Source organism: Dreissena polymorpha, chromosome 6 (assembly GCF_020536995.1).
Source record: "Dreissena polymorpha isolate Duluth1 chromosome 6, UMN_Dpol_1.0, whole genome shotgun sequence".
In the NCBI taxonomy this organism is placed as follows: domain Eukaryota; kingdom Metazoa; phylum Mollusca; class Bivalvia; order Myida; family Dreissenidae; genus Dreissena; species Dreissena polymorpha.
In genome coordinates this window covers 105,486,935-105,511,444 of record NC_068360.1, presented here as the reverse complement: position 1 = coordinate 105,511,444, position 24,510 = coordinate 105,486,935, and the positions used below count along the sequence as shown (strand labels likewise).

The window sequence follows — 24,510 nt, the reverse complement described above, 5'->3', positions numbered from 1 at the left end:
TCTTCTTTTGGTTTTCTGTTTTGTATCTATAGGTTTATGACCAGCAATATGTAATAATGTAAAATAAGCTGCGAAAACTCCGCATAACATCCCGTACTGCGTGTCATGCAGCTAAGAACTGCACAGAAAAAGACATTCGCTATCCTTGATCTCATTCATTGAACTATCAACGCCGTATATCTTTTTTAAACATATTTCTTGTTTAAAATATTTCATGATTGGCAATACTGTGAAATATTTGTTCAGTAAACGGTTTCTGGTTAATACCATAATATGGTACATCACAGGACCAGTCTCTGTTTAATTATCGTCTGCCAAGATATGATAGATGTCATGTCTTTTGATTTGCGCAACCATTCGTCACACCGTTCTCTGTACACAACTCTGCCTCAATCTTGTGAATGATTTTCATCATACTACAGAATAATCTCCAAGTGTTTCAGTGCATTTTGTTGTGTGGGATTTTAGTTGCAATTGTTTTTAAAGGTCAATTTTTATTACTTTTTCATGTCCTGCATAATTTGAATAATCATTAATAAAATGACAATCAACATGTTCTGTAAATAATGGCATTATGCCACGGCCTTGTGTTGTTTATCTCCTTTTTTTCTTTTAAAAATTCTTGATTGCAAATTCTTACTGCACCCTTTTGAAAGATTGAGTGTCAACCTTTATTTTAAAAAATCAGGATGTACACAGAATATCATTTTTAAGATATCTATATATAGTGTCATTTCTGTGAAAGACATAATAATAACGATATCATTTACTACCGGTATCTGTTTTTATTTATTCTCAATGCAGTACTTTGAACGCAATGCATATTAAATATCCGAGAAAAGTTTATCTGTACCAAGCCAAGGGATGATAATGTTTCAGTTTCATATTTATCTTTATGAATACAAAAGTATTTTGGTATAATGAATTCAATTTTTTAAACATGAATATCGGTTTCATGGAGATTAAGTATCATAAATAATAAACTGTTTTGTGCCCTCTGATCAGAAGCTACCTTGTCTGTTCTTTCAGTGCGGGAACCGAATTTTGAAGGCCTTTGCAAACAGTTTGGATCCAGATGAGACGCCACAGAACGTGGCGACTCATCAGGATCCAAACTGTTTGCTATTCTGATAATATTCTTTGAAAAAAATCGAAGAAAATACTTATTTTAGAAATTCAGCAGACAACATTTTAGCAGACGACAAATTCCCCAGCATGCAAAGGGTTAATGAGACCAGACAAAGCCTTGCATGACTTTATTGCGGACAGGGTCGCTCCTGTCAAGACTGCGTAAATGCTACACTGTGCACACATGGCATAAGACCTATTTTTGCAAGATGCCGCCCATAATTGTATACACTTGTATATTATAGGTTATCTTGGAATAACACACCTGAATATAACGTTTATGTTCAACTAGCTATTTCTAGCCAAGTTAGCCACATTTGATCTCATTTGAGGGAAGTAATGTTTACTCAGAAAACATCTCTCCCTGAATGTTTCAATACTGAGCATTGTAATGTTTGATTTAGGATTGCAGACTGTCATTTTGTGATGAAACTCTGATTGATTTGATGTTTCAGTGATTAAAAGAAAGACTGGTATTTGAGAAGTCTCCCCAAAATTGTTAGCAATTTATTGAGAAGTTAAGCATTTTTAGATGAAATTGACTTTGTGAAGTTGTAGACCATTTATCTCTTTTGTATTCTAGAGTTTTTCATTTTTCTCTTGGGTATTTTTAAGATTTCTTCCTAAGACACCAAGTACTGGTTTTACAAAGACACTGACTTTAATGTGTCTCAATAAGCCTGAGGCTTTTGATGTACTCAAGCTCAAATATAAACATTAATGCTGAGGATCAACTGATGGTAGCTCATCATGTACTCAAGCTCAAATGTAAACATTAATGCTGAGGATCAACTGATGGTAGTTCATCATGTACTCAAGCTCAAATGTAAACATTAATGCTGAGGATCAACTGATGTTAGCTCATCATGCACTCAAGCTCAAATGTTAACATTAATGCTGAGGATCAACTGATGGTAGTTCATCAGGTACTCAAGCTCAAATGTTAACATTAATGCTGATGATCAACTGATGGTAGCTCATCAGGTACTCAAGCTCAAATGTTAACATTAATGCTGAGGATCAACTGATGGTAGTTCATCAGGTACTCAAGTTCAAATGTTAACATTAATGCTGAGGACCAACTGATGTTAGCTCATCAGGTACTCAAGCTCAAATGTTAACATTAATGCTGAGGATCAACTGATGGTAGTTCATCAGGTACTCAAGTTCAAATGTTAACATTAATGCTGAGGATCAACTGATGTTAGCTCATCAGGTACTCAAGCTCAAATGTTAACATTAATGCTGAGGATCAACTGATGTTAGCTCATCAGGTACTCAAGCTCAAATGTTAACATTAATGCTGAGGATCAACTGATGGTAGTTCATCAGGTACTCAAGCTCAAATGTTAACATTAATGCTGAGGATCAACTGATGGTAGTTCATCATGTACTCAAGTTCAAATCAGTGCTCACGCTGCTGCCAGACATTATCGCCAATGGCGATTATTTTATCCAACTGGCTATTATTTCTTAAAATTGTCTAGAAAAAATGGCGATTATTTTATCCGCCTACAAAAAAAACAAATTGCCACTAAATGTTGTCCCGCGATTGCGAAACGCCTGCAAATCTGGCCATCAAGCAGGAAAAATCGATAACGAGATTACCTGTGTACACACTCGACCCTGTGTATTGTCATACACGCGTCAATAACTTCTGCGACATTGTGGCCTAGAGCATTTTTCTCAATCAGTGTCCGACAGCAGTGATATATTTCGGAAAAAACGTCTTTAATCTCCCTGTGCTTTACCAATTATCGGTAACTGTTAGATCTTTGTTAATTTTTCGCCAATTATTATTTAATCGTCATTATTGAAAATCGCTGCTAATATTATTGGCTGGTTTTGTTTTGCACGCCGTTTTTTCTGCAATTAGATTACGTTGAACATTGCTTGATGAAATAATTATTTAATCGCCATCAACTAATTATCCCCGTAATTACCGCTGTTTGTCGTCTGCTTTAACATAATGATTCCAATTTTTAACCAGGTAACCTGGTTTTCCCAATTCAAAGGGACCCGGCATATGCCATGGTCAGCTAATTTTAACGAAACACGTGTTTGGAATTACACTAAGGTGGTGTATTTTAACTCACGCACTGTGACGTTAATTGATGTAAACATGATCGGCATTGCGAAAGTGTTATTTTTGGAATAAATCATTTACAATTGATATTGGCCTCTGCCTACAATATTGCGGCCGATGGCAAACGCCGTATTAAGAGATAAAGTAGTCGAACGATATGCACATTTTAGATTATGCATATTAATATTTTATATTATGCATATTTCATTTGCAAAACGCGTACAATTTTTCGGATTACCGTTTTCGGATACTGTATTTTTTTCGTCCATTATGATTTATTTTCGAAGTTCATAACAGCAAAAATAGAATGACGAATACACATGCGGTGATACGGAAGATGTGGTTTATAATATTTCGAGTATTCACCAAAAATTGCAATTGGAAAAACTATAAAAAATAGTATAATTAGTGCTCTGGGTGGGTTGGGGCCTCTGCCCTTAATTCTTATGTGTATGTAACTGTAGCTGAGATCTGGTTTGTTAAGTCACACCCACAACATTGATTGTATTCTTTATTGTAAAGCCATGATAATAATTTTTAAGAAAATGGCACACTGATATTATGCTTGTTTTTGAGTATATATATATATTATAACTTAAATCAATAGATATACATTTAATAAAACATAGATAAAATGAGATTCATGTTTTTTTCTTTCTTTTTGCCTTCAGTACCGTTTTGCGGAAAAGTCCGCATATGTTTTGGCTATTATTTTTTTAAGGAAAAAAAATATGGCTATTATTTTCTGAAGGCCAGAGTGAGCACTGTCAAATGTTAACATTAATGCTGAGGATCAACTGATGGTAGCTCATCATATACTCAAGCTCAAATGTAAACATTAATGCTGAGGATCAACTGATGTTAGCTCATCAGGTACTCAAGCTCAAATGTTAACATTAATGCTGAGGATCAACTGATGGTAGTTCATCATGTACTCAAGCTCAAATGTTAACATTAGTGCTGAGGATCAACTGATGTTAGCTCATCAGGTGCTCAAGCTCAAATGTTAACATTAGTGCTGAGGATCAACTGATGGTAGTTCATCATGTACTCAAGCTCAAATGTTAACATTAATGCTGAGGATCAACTGATGGTAGCTCATCAGGTGCTCAAGCTCAAATGTTAACATTAGTGCTGAGGATCAACTGATGTTAGCTCATCAGGTGCTCAAGCTCAAATGTTAACATTAGTGCTGAGGATCAACTGATGGTAGCTCATCATGTACTCAAGCTCAAATGTAAACATTAATGATGAGGATCAACTAATGGTAGTTCATCATGTACTCGAGCTCAAATGAATAGGCTTTAGCTTAAATTTTCTTTCATATTCTACACAGTCATGTAATCTATAATTATCCATGTATAAATGTACAATGTATTCAATAAGTTTTCACCCTGGAATCCTATTGTTGCAATTGCTATTATTTCTATTTGGGTGACACTTGAATATAATAAACTGGCCAAAGAAAAAGGGGTTTAATGCATATGCTTACAGTGTTGTCCCAGATTAGCCTGTGCAGTTCACACAGGCTAATTATGGATGAAAATTTCCACTGTTATGTTATTTTTCAATCAAAGAAATTATCTTTGTAGCAAAAGTCCAGTTTAGGCAGAAAGTGTAATCCCCGTGATGTCAAAGTTTTACACACTTATGGTAGAACATGTTTTTGTGTACCTTTTTTCTTTTTTGTATCAATAGTTCCTTTAACAGTTTAAGTAGACAGACATAATACTGTTTCAGGTGAAACTGCTTTTCCAGTCACATAATGCAAGGGACACAATTCAAGCAGAGCTATTGCACAGTGGATGCAAGAGTGGAGTCCCCTGTTCCAGACTGGGTCATAGCGTACTGCATAATGGAGCTCAGTCTTTCTTGACATTTTCTGTGGTGAGTAAAACAATAAGTACTTATTGTTGAGTGCATTGATAATACCTGGTTAGTGTTTAATACAGTTGCATTTAAATAGCCAAGGTTAGAAATATACTTGTATTATACTTGTTATAATATTTGTATAATTATACAAAGTAAATCAAGGGCTGCTGGAATCACCATAGATGTGTGTCCTTCGGTCTGTCTGTCTGGAGACACATATTTGTCAGGAGAAGTTCTTCTACTTTTTTCAGTGTTCAACATTAAAACATGCTTAGATTGTTCCTTAAGATATAAGGTTGGATTATTATTTAATGCACTTTTATTATCATCCTTATTGTTAACGATTGAAAAGTGTTTCCCCCTTTTTCAACTTAGAATATCTTTAACATTATTATTGTTACAAAAGACTTTGTAAGTAAAAAATACACATCTCTTAAACTACAACATCTTGATGTGTAATAATATTTTGTATGTATCATTGTATATTGGCCCTTTAGTTTGTCAAATGAAACTGTTCGCACCCAGCTAGTGGTCAATAAGGGTATCACGTTTACAGATTTTTCTAAACGTTTAAACGAAATGAAATAAACGAAACCTAACCGTTTAAACGGTATCTCTATGTCCGTTTTATAAGCATCAGTACCATCACATATTTCCAAACTGAAAGTAGTAATTTTTTCTGGAAGTTATATTCCGTGCATATTCCATTCGTGCAATGACGCCATATTAAAACCAAAAAATAGCATAAACCAGACCATCCGTATCACCACATGTGTATTTGTCATTCTATAAAAAAAAAAATTAAAAAACGTCGAACATAATGTAAAACTGACGAAAAAAACTGTATCGGTAACGACACTTCGAATATTATGTACGTATTTTGCACATGAAATACAAAGTGCATACCATTTGGCTGCATAAAATGAAAAACCAGTTAATAAGCAAAAACGTAATAAATATATAATTTGGCTAAAATATTGCTTTCAACACGCTACCGTAGTGCTTTACTTTGCTAATCAATCACTTAAAATATTTCAAGATCGCGGCATATGCATTGTTTCGTTGCCAATTTGTAAAATGTCCGGAAAGTATTGAAGATTTTCTGTTAGTTTCCGTTCATGTCCGAGCTAACCAAAATCAGAAATAAATAACTTCCGAATTCGGTAGTGCCCGGATTTACCGCATGTACCCGGATTTCGGAGTTCGTCATCGATATACTTCGTACGGCTAGTCGGCTACGTAATTTGCACCCCAAATAGTTATTATATTGATATTGACTGTCGTTTGAACGTTTACTGTTTTTGTAAACGTTTTTGGGCAAAACACGAAACGCGACCTTTTAAACGTCATACCCTTAGTGGTCAAATATAGACTTAACTAAAAAAAGCTTCCAAATCTATTCCTCTGAAACCTTAAGGCCAAATGTTTCAATATTTTGTAAGTAACCTTGTATTGTGGTTCTTTACAAACTTTGTTCACATAATAACCCTGGCAGGGGTCAAAACTGGCCTTGGTGCTTGGTGCAGGGTCCAATCTTACATTGTTACAACTTGTCTGATCTTGATCCAAACTGTTTGCAAAGGCCTTTAAAATTCGGTTCCAGCACTGAAAGAGTAAATGCTTTGGCTTTTATTACATGGAACTTTTCATGGGCCCCTTGCATGGTATGATACATTACCATTACTGTTTCATGTTACCAGGCGGTTAAAATGTTAGTTCAAGTCCACAGGGAGCAATGTCTGGTCTGTCTTTGAGTGCTTTAATATAGTCTTGTGAAAGCTTCTTGCAGAAACATGTTTTTAATCATTGATTCTCATTTTTATAGAGATGTTTGGCCAAGGAACTCTGTAATTAAGCAACCCGCATCCTATCTAGCTGATGAGATGCTACATGTTTATTGCAAATACAGTTATTTTAATTCTCTGGATTACTTGGCGCCATTGTAAGAGTATGGATAGAATAACTGAACATTGCATAGTTCAAGGAAAATTTGTAATATTGTTTTGGCTGAACGCTTTTTAAAATTTAGGGATTGAAGTTTGAAATATGGTTTTAATGCTGTTGTTGTGGTTAATTATATTAAAACTTGTAAATGAGAAAACTTATAGTTGACCATTCTATTTTTGTTATAGTCCTATTTGCTTAATATTTCTTGTTTACCAAGAAGTTCATCCAATTTTTTGCTAATATATGCGCCACTCTCTGTGAAAAAGGGGTTTAATGCATGTGTATAAAGTGTCGTCCCAGATTAGCCTGTGCAGTCCGCACAGGCTAATCAGGGATGACACTATCCACCTAATCAGAGATGACTCTTAAGACACTGGCATGTTTCTTCCCAGCAGAAAGACTTTTAATAATGTATGAAAGACTGTTTCCTTAAGCTCAAGCAAGCATAAATATGTAGAAACTAAATGTAAATACCTACATTTTAATATTGTTAACTCTGATGTTTTAGCATCCAGCCAATGAAGGATCCTCAATACTGCTCAAGGTTGCCTGGGTGCTTCTGCTGACCTTGTTAAGCGTCTTGCTGATATGGATGATCAGAAAATCATGGATGAAAAGAAAAATCAAACCCAGGGGAGGTAAGTGCTGGAGAAAGCAATAAGTGAGTTGTCTTTCATGGCAATTGCTTTCAATTTCATGATGCCAACATAGTGATCATTGAAATAATTACAATTCTTGTTTTATTTCATGTACTGAGTATTGTTTACCTTTTGTTGGGTATGATACAAGTTGTATCATGGAATGAGAATAATGCCAATAGAGTTTGAAACATTATGGATTGTAAGAGAACTATTTTTTTTAATGTAAAGCTGTCGGAGCAAGGTTGTCTTAAAAATGAAAATTTGAAAATATGGAAAATAAATGTGTAGGAATAAGTGTAGGAATAATACTGCTTAGCTGTTAAAGTAATGAAAGGTTTTGGTCTACCGGGAGGAAATTATTTAGAGATTATCAGGGTATTATTATTAGACTTTTAAAATACAACAAATATGAATTTGGCATTGTCATCTACAAAACGTAAAACAATACCATAAGAAATATATTTGCCTGCATGGCACATGAATACAAATGTACATGAATGGTCATATTGGATGATAGTTTAAACCAATATTTGCCATCGTTGATCAAAACATAGGGTGTAGTTTTACTAAATTAATATTTTTAACCATGGATAACAGACTGTTGCGGTAAAATCAGTACCATACACCCAATTATAATGACAATGGCTATGAAAACAATATGAACTAGAATCGACTGCTGGGTAATTAATTTGTTTAAAAAGATATCTGCTAATTATTGTAGCCCATAAATTATATTTACATCAAAAATCAATTAACCTTTGCCAATAAAGTTTTGTTTGAATGTAACAAATGATCACCTTTGATAACCTCAGCTACATTGTAGCAAGTGAATAACCTTGTTAATCGCAGACAGTTGAACTTCAAATAGTCCCTGAGTGATTTATAATAACTTTTCATTAATGAGCCCAGTAACAATGCAAGCGAATGAACAGATAAAAAATGAGAAATATTAGTATTTTTTCGCTGGTTTAGATTTTTTCCTGATAATGATAATGATAAATAAGTAGTGATGGACCGATCATGAAAGGCTAAATCATGAGGGAGGATCGCACGTGTCAATCATATTATTAAAAATCTGCTACGATATTAAGTTATTATACATTTTAATGATCTATTTTATACAAACAAAAAGTAAATGGTGTTTATGCTTTTCAAAGCATATGGTAGTGTTTGTGATTTTATTCATCATGAATAACAATTGAACCGTTCATAAATCTGGAATGGAGATTAAGAAAGGTCATAAAACTAGGTTACGTGTTTCTAACTTTACTAACAACCTTCCGCAAGTCCAAAGTGTTGCTTCGCTCTTTAAAAGGGATTTCACAGATATTCCTATCTTTGAATATGTTTACTGACAATTCTATAATTTTATAAATAGCATTAACAAATTATTATAGCAAGAAAAATGTACAATACACAATTTTGGCTTTCCTGGGATGCTAACCAGGGACCTCTGAAAGCAACATATTTTACTGCACAATGCAGGCTTTCATGTAATACCCCCGTCACACTGGACTGGCGTCTTTTCGGCAACCTAAGACTGTGTTTCTGGAATTTTCTTATTTTCGTAGTAAGGACACCAATGACTTTTTCGGTAAAAATGCTGCTTTTCACCTTCCCGACACACCAGCGTCCTGGTTTATGGCATTCTGAGCGTCCTCACGGCGTCCTTTATATGTCCCTCGCGACTTTACCGCATTCGTACTGCGTCCTTACGGCGACCGAAGCTGACCATACAGCGTCTGAGCGGCGTCCCCGCAGCGACCGTACGGCGACTGCGGGGCGACCACACGGCGACCATACTGGTAGTATAAAAGGCCGTTTTTTTTGGTGAGAAATTTCATTTTCTTGTCAATCGTTGATGCGTGCAGAGAAAAAATTCAATAATGCCTAGAAATATGACGCATGGGCGGGGTAAACCCCAAAAAGTAGCTAGTCCTTCACCATCTCCAGAGAGGGGCTCGGACACCGACACTCAGTCTGTTGCTAGCAGAATGCACCCAGCTGACAGCCCTGTTAAATTGAAAAAAAAGTAAGCTAGCGACTAGAAGCGATTTATCATTAGAAGAAGTAGAGGTAATGGTAGAGTGGCTGATGGAACATCCAAATTTGTACACGCGTGAGGGACGCTCCAGCGGCGCTCAATGTTGGTCGCCACTGTTAGTCATTCTTCAGGCCTTGTAGGACACTTAATTACCTGATCTTTGTATTTGTCGACGATGGCTTGGCACACATCCTTCACTACAAGGGACAGTGTATTGGCCGGAAGTCAAAAGTCAAACTTCATGCTGGCATACAGATCGCCATTCGCCAGATGGCATAGGGTTGCTGCCAATTTTGTTCCCGGATCAATAGCTTTTCTGTAGTTTGTATCTTGCTTGGAAATGCGGTGGCGAAGCCTTATCAGCAGCTCGTCAAACATATCTGGTGGAACCCTTAAGAAATTTTGGAATGAAGCTGGGTCTTCTTGTCTTAACTCAGGCATTAGACGATTGGAGTGTCCAAACTGATCCCTCCGAATATCTCCTAACCAAGGTCTTACCCAGCATCGCCTCCACCTGGCCTGCCTTCTCCTTCTCAGTACACCTAATACCACCTGCTTTTGGTCAAGTATTTTGGTGCTGAAGATTTAGAATGTGTTGTGCAATAAGTAAATTATTCAGTTTTTCAGAAGGGCTCCGAGAAACATAATGAAGAAAAAAAAGAAAAAAAGATTGCTTTATATAGGCATTTATATGGTCGCCTTAAAGACACAATGGGGTCGCAGTAGGTACGCACTAGTTGTAGTAGGGTCGCAATAAACCCTGTAAGGACGCAATGAAGTCGTAGTAAGGACGCCATAGTCGTTCTGAGGACGCAATAGATGTACAAAGAACTTACTTAAGTCGCAATAAGGTCGCCGTACGGTCGCCTTGCAGTCAATATTAATTTTTGTGGGTTTGAGCGGCGACCACACGACGTCCATGGCGACCTTACAGCGACCCTACCACGTCCTTACTACGACTTTTGTGTCTCTACGGCGTCCATACGACGTCCTTAACAGAACGCCGTAAAAACGACAGACTTCTGCGACCACTTTGAACATGTCTAAGTAGTCGCCGTGGGCTCGCGTCCTGAGCAATTTTCGGCGACCTCACTGCATTCTCTTGGGTCCTTACTGCGTTCTTTCGGCGTCTATTGTGTCCTCACTGCGACCTGGTTCGCCGTAAGGACGCAGTAAGGACGCCAGTCTGGTGTGACGGGGGTATAAGTAACAGAACATATAAGATGCTATCTAGTGTAACTCAACTTTTTTTTTCTCCAAAATTATTAAGAAAAAATGTCAAAAACACGTAAAAAATCCTAACGATTTAGATTGCTGATTATAACAGCTCAGTTAATGAATCAAAATTGTAAACATTTTTCATCATGAGTGTTATATTCGCTTGCTTAAACTTAATGTATACCTTCTTTTTTAATCTTTGAAATTTTAATGTAGAAATTGGTCATTTTACCAAACTGTGAACATTATAAGTCCCTTTAATTATATATTTGTTAGCAACCAGTCTCATCATTATATCAGCTATATATAAGTTAGCAGAAACCTGGTTAATCAATAAATCTTTGAAGTCAATGATTTTCATCGTTTTTCCTTTAATCAGAACAGTTCCTGTTATTCAGTTAATTAAATTCTTCAGGACCATGTGTATTGATCCAATTAAGTGTGACATCAGTTTCCTTTTTGTTTGATGGGCAACACTTCATGTCCCCGTCATAGCCAATATCTTTTGCCCGGATAAGGACATGTCGAAAATAGCAGAAATACATGAATGCAAGGACAAGGCCTATTTCAGGGAAACTGTCATGTTCATGGTATGTACATGTAAGAATAAAACCGAGGATCTCATGCTTTGATTGCTTTTTTTTAAGTTATATATTAAACATCTTTTATTTTATGTTTTATTTTTATTTCTATGTGCAGTTTAATTTCTCTAATAAAGCCCTAATGTTGTACAAAAGTATTTTCATTAAAAGTTCTCATAATATGACTTCATGATATTTTCTTAAATGCTTTTATAAAATATTTTCAACATAAAATTTCCCATCCATTATTATTAGTATTAATGTGGACTCAATCTACTTCAGCAGTAAAGAAAGTATATTATCAACAAATGGATTGATAAAGGCATACACACAAATTGTATGTTTCTACTTACTTGACCACTCCAATTTTTTTGTTGGGACAGTTAACTTTTTATGGTGTATGCCGGGTTGAGATTTTTATCATGTTTGCTCCTTGATCATATTTTCCTTATTACCTTTTATATACAAAGAGAGAACATTGCAAAGAAGTTTGGAAGATTTATGTCATTGAACATCTTTATTTCAGTGAATGTTAACTAATATTTGATATAAACAAAAATATAAAATAGTTTGGTCTACATACCTTATGACATAGCATGACAGTGCCTTGATATACAACAATAAGTATTGATATAGCATGAAAGTGCCTTGATATACAGCAATAAGTATTGATAAAGCATGACTGCGCCGTGATATACAGCAATAAGTATTGATAAAGCATGACATTGCCTTAATATACAGCAATAAGTATTGATAAAGCATGACATTGCCTTGATATACAGCAATAAGTATTGATAAAGCATGACATGTGCTATATAGCAATAAGTATTGATAAAGCATGACATTGCCTTGATATACAGCAATAAGTATTGATAAAGCATGACATGTGCCTTGATATATAGCAATAAGTATTGATATAGCATGAGAGTGCCTTGATATACAGCAATAAGTATTGATAAATAATGACATTGCCTTGATATACAGCAATAAGTATTAATAAAGCATGACATTGCCTTGATATACAGGAATAAGTATTAATAAAGCATGACATTGCCTTGATATACAGCAATAAGTATTGATAAAGCATGATATTGCCTTGATATACAGCAATAAGTATTTATATAGCATGGCATTGCCTTGATGAATATCAATAAGTATTTATTTAGCGTGACATTGCCTTGATATATAGCAATAAGTATTGATAAATCATGGCATTGCCTTAATATACAGCAATAAGTATTGATAAAGCATGACATTGCCTTGATATACAGCAATAAGTATGGATAAAGCATGACATGTGCCTTGATATACAGCAATAAGTATTGACATAGCATGACAGCGCCTTGATATACACTGTTACCATTCTGCTTTTGCACAATGAGCCTTTAATGGTTTGTTATGAAAGTGTCCTTAACATAAGTATAGGAGAACTATAGTAATGCTTGACACCTTCAATTTTTAGGGAAAACACGACCACAATATATTCACCATCTTTTATTTTGAAAATTTTGATTTCAGTTAGTTTTCAAGCAATAGACAATGATCATTTCCTCCCACTTTTGCCAAAGCTATAACAAAACTGTCAAATTGTCAAGTCCTAATTTTGCCTAAGTTATAACTGAACTGTCAAATTGTCTGGCAATTGATGCTTTAATACTTAATATAACAATGCACTTCATCATAAACAATAGAGTCCAGGATTGGTTTTGTCAGATTTCGAGATTGAACAGTGCCTACCATGAGACGTGTTCTACTGCGATCTATAATTATGAACCGATCGCTAGACAAGCAAATTTTACGCCACCAAAGTCTCATGTCCTTATGAAAGCAAGTTAATTTGACCACATGCAATTTATACTTTTGAAGCTAAAACATATTGCTGTGGGTCCCCTTTTAAAATGATTTTGACAATTTGTATATTATCTTTAAAAAATATGGATTTCATAAATGTTTCCCAAAGTGTGCCATGTTTACAAAACTGCTTAATGAATGATTTTTGTGTGTGTATTTTAACAATTGATTCCATCATAAACAAAATAGATTAAGAAAAAACATATGTGATTGGCCCAAAATGTTTTCCAAAGTTGGTCTACAGGGACAGTCTCCTGGGTACAAGTTTGACAAGCTATCAGGGCCTCACAACACACAGACAATTGTACTTTATATGCACTGGTTCAGGACCATGTGATGTTAACCCTAAATACAGAAATGTGTCATCGAAAGTGTGTGGGCCCCTCTCCGGAATGATATTGGTCTTGACAGTATTTCTGCATAAACAGTTTTGCAATAACAGAACAGAACTGCTGGATATATTAGCCAATCCCCTTCACCTGATTATTCTGACTTTTTTTCATTAATATATGTTAATGCATGGTATCATGATAAATAATAAACCCTTAGATTCTTCAAAGGCTTATATTTTCTCTCTTAGAACTTGTCCCTATTGGAATCATCATGGGGTTTAAATTGGACCAAAGTTTGACAAGCCATTAGTGCCACCAACAGTCATAAATGTCTGATGTCGGCACAGCATGTACAGACACTGTCTTATTGTTATAATTTGAGGAACAGTCTATAAACCACATCTTAAAGCATAATAAACAAGACTGGAGATTTCTGCCATGCAGGATTGGTCTGTGAAGTCAAGGTCAGTCTTCAAGGCTATATAAGTTTGACAGGCAATCAGTGCCACCAACACCAGTACATCTATGTACCAGTAAGCGTCTATGAACCGGTAAGCGCTGGGCCTTGACCATGCATGCTGAGGTATAGACATCAAGTCAGCTATGTCACTGTCAGATGTTGGCCGTTAGTGATGTGTGCAAATTGGTTGTTTTGCTGGTACTGAATTTGTTTCTGTAATAATGAGTTTAGAACTTCAGACAAACTGAAGTTAAAATACATGATATCTTCTGGGAAAACTGGGCTTAATGCATGCATAAAGTGGCATCACAGATAAGGCTTTGCAGTCCCATCAGGGACAAACCATTTCCCCCTTTATGGAATCTTTTGTTTAAAGGAAAAACAAATTTTTAATGATAATCCAATCTCGGCAGAAAGTGTTGTCCCAGATTAGCCTTTACAGGCTGCCCAGTTTACCCAGAACACAGCTCATATCACCTTGCTCTCATTAATAGCTCCACAAGTAAAACATCTATTTTCAAAGAGAAAATAAATGTCTTTTTACTTACCATGTGGATGGACAATGACCTTTGCCATATATTTTAATTGCAGGTTACCAAAGTTCAGTGTACATCTAAAATAATTAGAAATTGTTTTCCTTTTTTTCTGCTCTGCATACCACAGACGTCACTATAAATACTAATGAACGTATCTCACTGTAAAAGCATTCATATACACATGCACTCGGGTCTCATTTAAATTATAATTAACAGCATACCATTAACTGGCGATTCTAAGGCCTTTAGTTGCTAATGTGGTTTCATATGTAAAGCATGTGACAGGTTCAAATGGGCATGGTAATGGTAGTCAATGCATCCTGTTTGTCTACAATGACATCCTTGAGGTCTTATTCAACCCAAAGGACATAAGAGCCATCACTAATGTATTGTAATTGGGTTCTTTAACTCACTGATGTGGCTTATTTACATTCCACTTTGCTAATGTTTTTTGTACCGAACATAGCTATGCACTGTAATTTGCTTGTTGAAAGCATAACTTGGAAAGTATCAAAATGATTCAGAACTGTCTAATCATTATAAATCGTGGCAATTTTTCTATGTCCCCAAGTCTATACTGGATTACTGGGGTACATATTGTTTTTGCCCTGTCTGTTTGTTGGTTTGTTGGCGTCAAACTTTAACATTTACCATAACTTTTGCAATATTGAAGATAGCAACTGAATTCATATTTGGCATGCATGTACATCTCATTTTGAGTGGTGAAAGGTCAAGGTCATCCTCAAGGTCAAAGGTCAAATATATGGGTAAAAATTGCTCATTTAATATACACTATAACTGGCTATACATTTGTATTGAAGATAGCAACTTGATATTTGGCATGCATGTGTATCTCATGGAGCTGCACATTTTGAGTGGTGAAAGGTCAAGGTCATCCTTCAAGGTCAAAGGTCAAAGGTCAAAAATATTGGGGGGACATAATGTTTCACAAACATATCTTGTTTGTTTTTGATTTCATTATTGACCAATCAACAACATACCGGTAAACACAAACACATCCGAAAATTGTTTTCCTCATAATGAGAAATCCATGAATTTATGTTTTATACAGATGTCCTTATGTAAAAGAACACACAATTTAATGCCAACAAATATAAATGAATTTACAGTCTTGATGAAGGGCTCCAAAATCAAATGCAGAGGTAAAGTAACATAACTCTGCAATATTTACTGGGTTTTCGTCCTTTGAGCACCTATAAATCAATTACAATAGAATATTTTTAGATGGAACCTAATATGTCTTGAGTGAACATTGTGGGTACAATTTAAGTGCAAGAACCATAAATCTGTCTTCCATGTATTTGAAGCACTTGCCATTAGTCATGTTCTTGTTCAAAGCTGAATTACATAGTTTAATATAAGCATATATGCGAATATTAAATTTATTGTCATAGAAGTTCATTATATGAATAAATCAATTGTCAACAAATAAATACGATGTCTAATATTTTCATAACTTTGAAGGTAGGAATCACACGTTTCAGTTAAAGAATACTTTGGGGGTGTAACAGATTTTGTTATAATTGACCATTGAATAAAACTATGCTTATATTATAGTGTAAATAGTTAACATTTTGAACGCTGCTGTGAGCACTACATAATTATTATATTTTTTGTAAATATAAATAAAAAATTCTTACGAGGTACTTACAGAATATGCAATTTTTGTAACTTAGTAAAGGCAGAACATTTCTTTACTTTAACCCTTAAAGCGCTGGAGCTGAATTTTAAAGGCCTTTGCAAACAGTTTGGATCCAGATGAGACGCCACAGAACGTGGCGTCTCATCTGGATCCAAACTGTTTGCTATTCTGATAGTATTCTTTGAAAAAAATCAAAGAAAATGCTAATTTTAGAAATTCTGCAGACGACATTTTAGCAGAAGACAAATTACCCAGCATGCAAAGGGTTAAACAAAGGTTAAAGGGAATTCTTTTGGGCTTCTATGATACAATAACATACATAGAACACTCATGAAGAATGTAACCTAACATGATTACTAGTTTAGCCTTACAAGTTGGTGCAAGGCTCAGTGCAATGCCTTGCACCATAAAACTGTGCATGTCATCACATCATGGCATTGATGGATGCCTCAATTTTTCAGAGCGATGAGTTAGTCAATTACAAAAATTGTTAATAACCCATTGTTTTATCATCATAGAATAATGGCTCTTCTATGCAAAATTTATGCAAGATAATATCTTTGTTTAATCACGGCAGATTGAATCTGAATCAGTGATCTGCCTCTTGTTCAACAGCAATGAAATTCCATTGACAAATGAATCGGTATTGGCGATTTGTTCACTGGTATTTGTCACTGAGTTTTAATATCTCCCATGAGAGAGGATGAGTAACCCAGAGCCTTTTTTTAGATCGTCCTAATTATTTAAGGTTATTGAACACAATTATTGGTTTGAATTAAGCAAACCTGTTGTATAACAGCCTCTTTGTTCTCACTTGGAATGGGTGCTGTTGTATAACAGCCTCTTTGTTCTCACTTGGAATGGGTGCTGTTGTATAACAGCCTCTTTGTTCTCACTTGGAATGGGTGCTGTTGTATAACAGCCTCTTTGTTCTCACTTGGAATGGGTGCAGTTGTATAACAGCCTCTTTGTTCTCACTTGGAATGGGTGCAGTTGTATAACAGCCTCTTTGTTCTCACTTGGAATGGGTGCTGTTGTATAACAGCCTCTTTGTTCTCACTTGGAATGGGTGCATTTGTATAACAGCCTCTTTGTTCTCACTTGGAATGGGTGCTGTTGTATAACAGCCTCTTTGTTCTCACTTGGAATGGGTGCTGTTGTATAACAGCCTCTTTGTTCTCACTTGGAATGGGTGCAGTTGTATAACAGCCTCTTTGTTCTCACTTGGAATGGGTGCTGTTGTATAACAGCCTCTTTGTTCTCACTTGGAATGGGTGCTGTTGTATAACAGCCTCTTTGTTCTCACTTGGAATGGGTGCAGTTGTATAACAGCCTCTTTGTTCTCACTTGGAATGGGTGCTGTTGTATAACAGCCTCTTTGTTCTCACTTGGAATGGGTGCTGTTGTATAACAGCCTCTTTGTTCTCACTTGGAATGGGTGCTGTTGTATAACAGCCACTTTGTTCTCACTTGGAATGGGTGCTGTTGTATAACAGCCTCTTTGTTCTCACTGTTGTATAACAGCCTCTTTGTTCTCACTTGGAATGGGTGCTGTTGTATAACAGCCTCTTTGTTCTCACTTGGAATGGGTGCTGTTGTATAACAGCCTCTTTGTTCTCACTGTTGTATAACAGCCTCTTTGTTCTCACTGTTGTATAACAGCCTCTTTGTTCTCACAGTTGTATAACAGCCTCTTTGTTCTCACTGTTGTATAACAGCCTCTTTGTTCTCACTGTTGTATAACAGCCTCTTTGTTCTCACTGTTGTATAACAGCCTCTTTGTTCTCACTGTTGTATAACAGCCTCTTTGTTCTCACTGTTGTATAACAGCCTCTTTGTTCTCACTGTTGTATAACAGCCTCTTTGTTCTCACTGTTGTATAACAGCCTCTTTGTTCTCACAGTTGTATAACAGCCTCTTTGTTCTCACTGTTGTATAACAGCCTCTTTGTTCTCACTGTTGTATAACAGCCTCTTTGTTCTCACTGTTGTATAACAGCCTCTTTGTTCTCACTGTTGTATAACAGCCTCTTTGTTCTCACTGTTGTATAACAGCCTCTTTGTTCTCACTGTTGTATAACAGCCTCTTTGTTCTCACTGTTGTATAACAGCCTCTTTGGTCTCACTGGAATGGGTGCTGTTGTATAACAGCCTCTTTGTTCTCACTGTTGTATAACAGCCTCTTTGTTCTCACTGTTGTATAACAGCCTCTTTGTTCTCACTTGGAATGGGTGCTGTTGTATAACAGCCTCTTTGTTCTCACTGTTGTATAACAGCCTCTTTGTTCTCACTTGGAATGGGTGCTGTTGTATAACAGCCTCTTTGTTCTCACTTGGAATTGGTGCTTACTATTTAATTAAAGTTGTTCAAAAGAGATGTATTTCCTGCTTTATGACTTATCCGTCTAAATTTTCATTTAAAATTTGTTTTGCATTTTCTTTCATTTAACTTAATGTTAGTTGTATAAACAATTGCTCTGATAATTGAAAACACTTTGAAAGCACATTTTGTTACCTAAAAGAAATGAGTAAAAATATGCTTTATTTTCAGAGTTACCACAAAACAAAATTGCTACATTCATACTGGCAAAACTATTTATGAGAAAAAAAAAATGATTTAAGGAATGTACTTTAACACATAACTGATCCCTATATTAATAGAAATTAACTCACATCTGCCATATGTCATGTAAATAATTGCAGCTCTTGACTCCACTGGTACCTCATTAGTGCCATTAATAATATGCATAACAATTTTTGCATACTGCATTACCATGATTATAGCATAATTAGAATCGCTGTGTGATCCGATCCAGAAAATATTCACAGTCAGGACAAATCTGAACGAAGTCTTGCATAACTCTTAATTAAGTTGCTTTTACTCATTACAGAGTTATTCCATAATTTCTTTTATTTCATATGTATTATAGATTATATCACCCAGCGAATACATGCACTTTAAGTGGTAGCTGATGAGTGTTCACTTGCTCATAAATAGCATGCAACTAAGAATCCATATACTGGTAATACCTAATCAGTATAATAACCTTGTTTCGTATGCCACAGATATTTCTATTTTAGGAATGTTCTGGGAAAACTGGGCTTAATGCATATGCATATAGTGTTGTCCTAGATCAGTGGCCTGTTCAGTCCACACATGTTAATTAGGGACAACTTTTATGGTATTTTTTTCATGTAAAGCCGAACTCTTGATTAAGCAAACATCAATTGAAGGCTGAGAAAGTGTGGTCCCTTTTAGTATATATGGTATACACAGGCAAATCCCTTTTAGTATATATGGTCTACACAGGCAAGTCCCTTTTAGTATATATGGTGTACACAGGCAAGTCCCTTTTAGTATATATGGTATACACAGGCAAGTCCCTTTTAGTATATTTGGTATACACAGGCAAGTCCCTTTTAGTATATATGGTATACACAGGCAAGTCCCTTTTAGTATATATGGTATGCACAGGCTAGTGCCTTTTAGTATATATGGTATACACAGGCAAGTCCCTTTAAGTATATATGGTATACACAGGCAAGTCCCTTTTAGTATATATGGTATGCACAGGCTAGTCCCTTTTAGTATATATGGTATACACAGGCAAGTCCCTTTTAGTATATATGGTATACACAGGCAAGTCCCTTTTAGTATATATGGTATGCACAGGCAAGTCCCTTTTAGTATATATGGTATGCACAGGCTAGTCCCTTTTAGTATATATGGTATACACAGGCAAGTCTCTTTTAGTATATATGGTATACACAGGCAAGTCCCTTTTAGTATATATGGTATACACAGGCAAGTCCCTTTTAGTATATATGGTATACACAGGCAAGTCCCTTTTAGTATGTATGGTATACACAGGCAAGCCCCTTTTAGTATATATGGTATACACAGGCTAGTCCCTTTTAGTATATATGGTATACACAGGCAAGTCCCTTTTAGTATATATGGTATACACAGGCAAGTCCCTTTTAGTATATATGGTATACACAGGCAAGTCCCTTTTAGTATATATGGTATACACAGGCAAGTCCCTTTTAGTATATATGGTATACACAGGCAAGTCCCTTTTAGTATATATGGTATACACAGGCAAGTCCCTTTTAGTATATATGGTATACACAGGCAAGTCCCTTTTAGTATATATGGTATACACAGGCAAGTCCCTTTTAGTATATATGGTATACAGAGGCAAGTCCCTTTTAGTATATATGGTATACACAGGCAAGTTCCTTTTAGTATATATGGTATACACAGGCAAGTCCCTTTTAGTATATATGGTATACACAGGCAAGTCCCTTTTAGTATATATGGTATACACAGGCAAGTCCCTTTTAGTATATATGGTATGCACAGGCTAGTCCCTTTTAGTCTATATGGTATACACAGGCAAGTCCCTTTTAGTCTATATGGTATACACAGACAAGTCCCTTTTAGTATATATGGTATACACAGGCTAGTCCCTTTTAGTATATATGGTATACACAGGCAAGTCCCTTTTAGTATATATGGTATACACAGGCAAGTCCCTTTTAGTATATATGGTATACACAGGCAAGTCCCTTTTAGTCTATATGGTATATACAGGCTAATCTGCAATGACACTTGCAGCACATGCATTCAGCCCCATTTCCCTGGAGTGGAGCTTACAAATGAAACATGATGTTTCATTAAAGAAAGCATGATTTTTTAGTCCCCTACAGGTGAAACCAGAGAGGCACTAATGGTTTGTGCTCTGTGTGTCTGTCAGTCTGTCACACTTTTCTGGATCCTGCCATAACTTGAAAAGTTCTTCATATTTTTTTCATGAAACTTAAAGCATGGACAGATGGCAATATGAACATTATGCACATCATTTCATTTGGTTCCTACGGCAAGAATTCTGGTTGCCATTGCAACAAATAGACTAGAAATATTGCTGGAAATGGTGGATTCTGCGATAACTTTTAAAGTTCTTCATATTTTTCATGAAACTTGAAACATGGATAGACGGCAATATGGAGATTATGCATGTCATTTCATTTTGTTCCTATGTCAAGAATTCTGGTTGCTATGGCAACAAATAAACTGCAAATATTGCTGAAAATGGTGGATCCTGCGTATGTGGGGGACTTTTATTGCTTGGCAATAGTCTTGCATCTTTCTTTCTTGTTTTTTGTTTGAATTGATTAGCATACATGTTGATTTTACTTGTGGATTTGTTTACCATATTTCTAACTGGTATCATATTCGTTACAAAAAATCTATAGATCTTATATAGGATTTCATATTGTTGATTTAAAATCCAACATCAATATGCCTCTTAAATGATTATTTTCTAATAATATGTGTGTCTTAAATATAATAAATACTTTTGTGGCATAGATATGGATTTATTTTTAATTACACATGTCTATATTTAAACATGGAAATGTTAGGTGAACGCAGTATGACTTGGTTTCCCTCATGAAACTTTTGCGCAAATTACATCAATTTGCGCCGTTTTGGCGAATAATTCTTGACATAATTGCAATGCAAATGTCAATTCAACAACGGCCTCTAATGATTTAGATATGCACTTTTGACCCTGTTTTGTCCAAAACGCAGAAAAACATCATATTAGTTAAGCATGATATTAACAAATTACGCAACTTCTTAAGCAACTTCTAGAATTGCGAGGATTTGTCCCGATTTGTCTTCCATATCATAAACTGGGTTCATCAAATATAACAGTTACTGAGGCAAAATGAAATTATGAGTCTCCTATGTAATGTTCCTGTTTCCTTCTGTCTGTAAAGTAACGCCATTAATTTGCCTGGAAATGTATTATGGTTTGACAAGAGGTATTGATGATGTTTGTAAGTGCGAGGATTTTTTCCCCAAATTAGCTCAGCATTATGCCATAATGAACTGACCAAGACGGCCAGTAAGAAGTAAGGCTTAATTAAGAAGTAAGTGCACTTCATTCGTGATTGGGTTTGATAGAGACTGAAATAGACAAAACCAAAAAACATCTTGGAAGGTCGCAAAAAAAAGACTCCTTATTTGTTGTCAAAACACAAACAGGTCATAAACACATATCACACAAACTTTTTAATCCACTTGTTCAGTAATTTGGACTAGTGTCATAAAATTTCACTTTTCCTGTTACCCCTGTAACTTTTAAATGCAACGTAATATTCTGTGTATTTAATTGTCATGAATTTTTGAACTCATTTAGTAATGTCTTAACACAAGTTTTCCTTAAAAATCATTTTTATGCTCCCCCAAAAACATTTGGGGGGGGCATATAGTCGCCGCTTTGTTCGTCCGTCCGTGTGTCTGTGTGTCCGTCCGTGCACAATTTTTGTCCGGGCTATTTCTCAGCAATTAATGACCGGAATTCAATGAAACTTTATGGAAAGCTTCACTACCAAGAGGAGATGTGCATATTATCAGCAGGTTCTGGTCGGATGATTTTTCACAGAGTTATGGCCCTTTGAAATTTTCCATTAACTGTACATATAGTGCAATTCTTTTCCGGGCATTTTCTAAGCAACTAATGACCGGAATTCAATGAAACTTTATGGGAAGCTTCACTACCAAGAGAAGATTTGCATATTATCAGCGGGTTCTGGTCGGATGATTTTTCACAGAGTTATGGGCCTTTGAAATTTTCTATAAAAAAATTCTTGTGTGCCCTCAAGACGTTTCCTTTTATCTGAATATAAAGTGCAATATTGTGACAAAAAAAAACTTTGGGGAGCATCACCCGTCTCCGACGGTTTCTTGTTCTTGTTAAATAAGGCATGAATAAAGAAGTGTCACCTTCTGTTTTCCCTTAATCTTTCAATACAAAGAAAATAAACCAATGGTGATTTATAAACAAACAAATTGATTAGAATTTTGAATTGTGTGTCAAAAATTAACAATGTATATGAAAAAATGACTTAATAAATTAAAATAACCCCAAGGAAGAATAACTTTGTTCTATAAAATAAAAGAGAACTAACCGTAACAGTGTGTGGTAAATTGAACAATGTGATTCATATCTTGATACAATATGAACATGAACGTTCAACTCTTGACATGTAATTAGGTATGAGTTTGGAAATCGGTGACCACTTTATTGTTATGATCTTGGCATTCATGGCAGGTAAGTTAAGGTTCTGGAATTCATGTTGGCAACACAAACTGACGGTAAACAAGTTTTGAGTGCAAGACAAATACAAACTAGTGTCTGAAAATTAGAGATAAATCATGGAGGAACAAACGAGTCTACCAGACCCATGTTTCCTGAATCGTCCTGGATTCAGCAGAGCGCTGTGATTGGATGTCTAAAGGGGGTGTTGTGATATTTGCTTTGAAGTAAAATACTGTAAATTGGTCTTGAGTAATTACCTAAGGTAAAGTGTAAACGATATTGTAAAAAGTAGGATATTTCCTTGTGTTGAATAAGGCAAAATAAGTAAACTTTCAGGTACTGTTTAGAAGCTGGTTGTAAGAATCTAATATTTTCATGTAACCCCTGCGAAATGTTGTTCTGCAGTTCACGAATAATTTGTGAACTGTTCATGAACTGTTCGTGAACTGAGTTCATGAATTGTTCACGAATAGTCAGTGAACAGAAAATGAGCCACATCTGTGAAATGTTCTTGAAATTTTAGTTCATGAACTGTTCATGAACACTAATGGCATGAAGTGTTCATGAAATATTCATGAAACCTAATGGCATGAAGTGTTCATGAACTATTCTTGAACCCTTATGGCATGAAGTGTTCATGAACTATTCTTGAACCATTTTGGCATGAAATGTTCATGAACTATTCATGAACACCAATGGCATGAAGTGTTCTTGAACAGTTTACGAACAACACAATTCTTGAAAAATTATTCAGGGTTTTGCTGTTCATGAACAGTTCATGAACATTTTTTCTTCTAGTTTTTCAATGGCTCATTTTCTGTTCACAGACTGTCAGTGAATAGTTCATGAACCATAGTTCTTCAAGAGTTCATGAACTGAGGTGGCATGAAGTGTTAATGAACTATTCATGAACAAGAATTTGTCAATTTATGCAAAGGTTATCATAAGTGTTACCAAAGCTCAACAAACAGGTCAGGGTAAGAAGAAACATGTCTTGTATTAGCACTTAACATATTGATAGCAACATATAACAATACTTTA

At 35.5% G+C, this 24,510-nt stretch overlaps 1 protein-coding gene across 3 annotated transcripts in view; it reads left to right on the top strand.

The window, feature by feature from the left end:
• LOC127833863 (uncharacterized) overlaps positions 1-24,510 on the top strand; it is a 150,271-nt gene that overhangs the window by 56,551 nt on the left and 69,210 nt on the right. For all 3 annotated transcript variants that reach the window (XM_052359350.1, XM_052359348.1, XM_052359349.1), the window contains exons 3-4: positions 4,955-5,101; positions 7,542-7,671. In XM_052359350.1, coding sequence (XP_052215310.1) covers positions 4,955-5,101; positions 7,542-7,671 — 277 coding nt within the window. The remainder of the gene's footprint in view (positions 1-4,954; positions 5,102-7,541; positions 7,672-24,510) is intronic.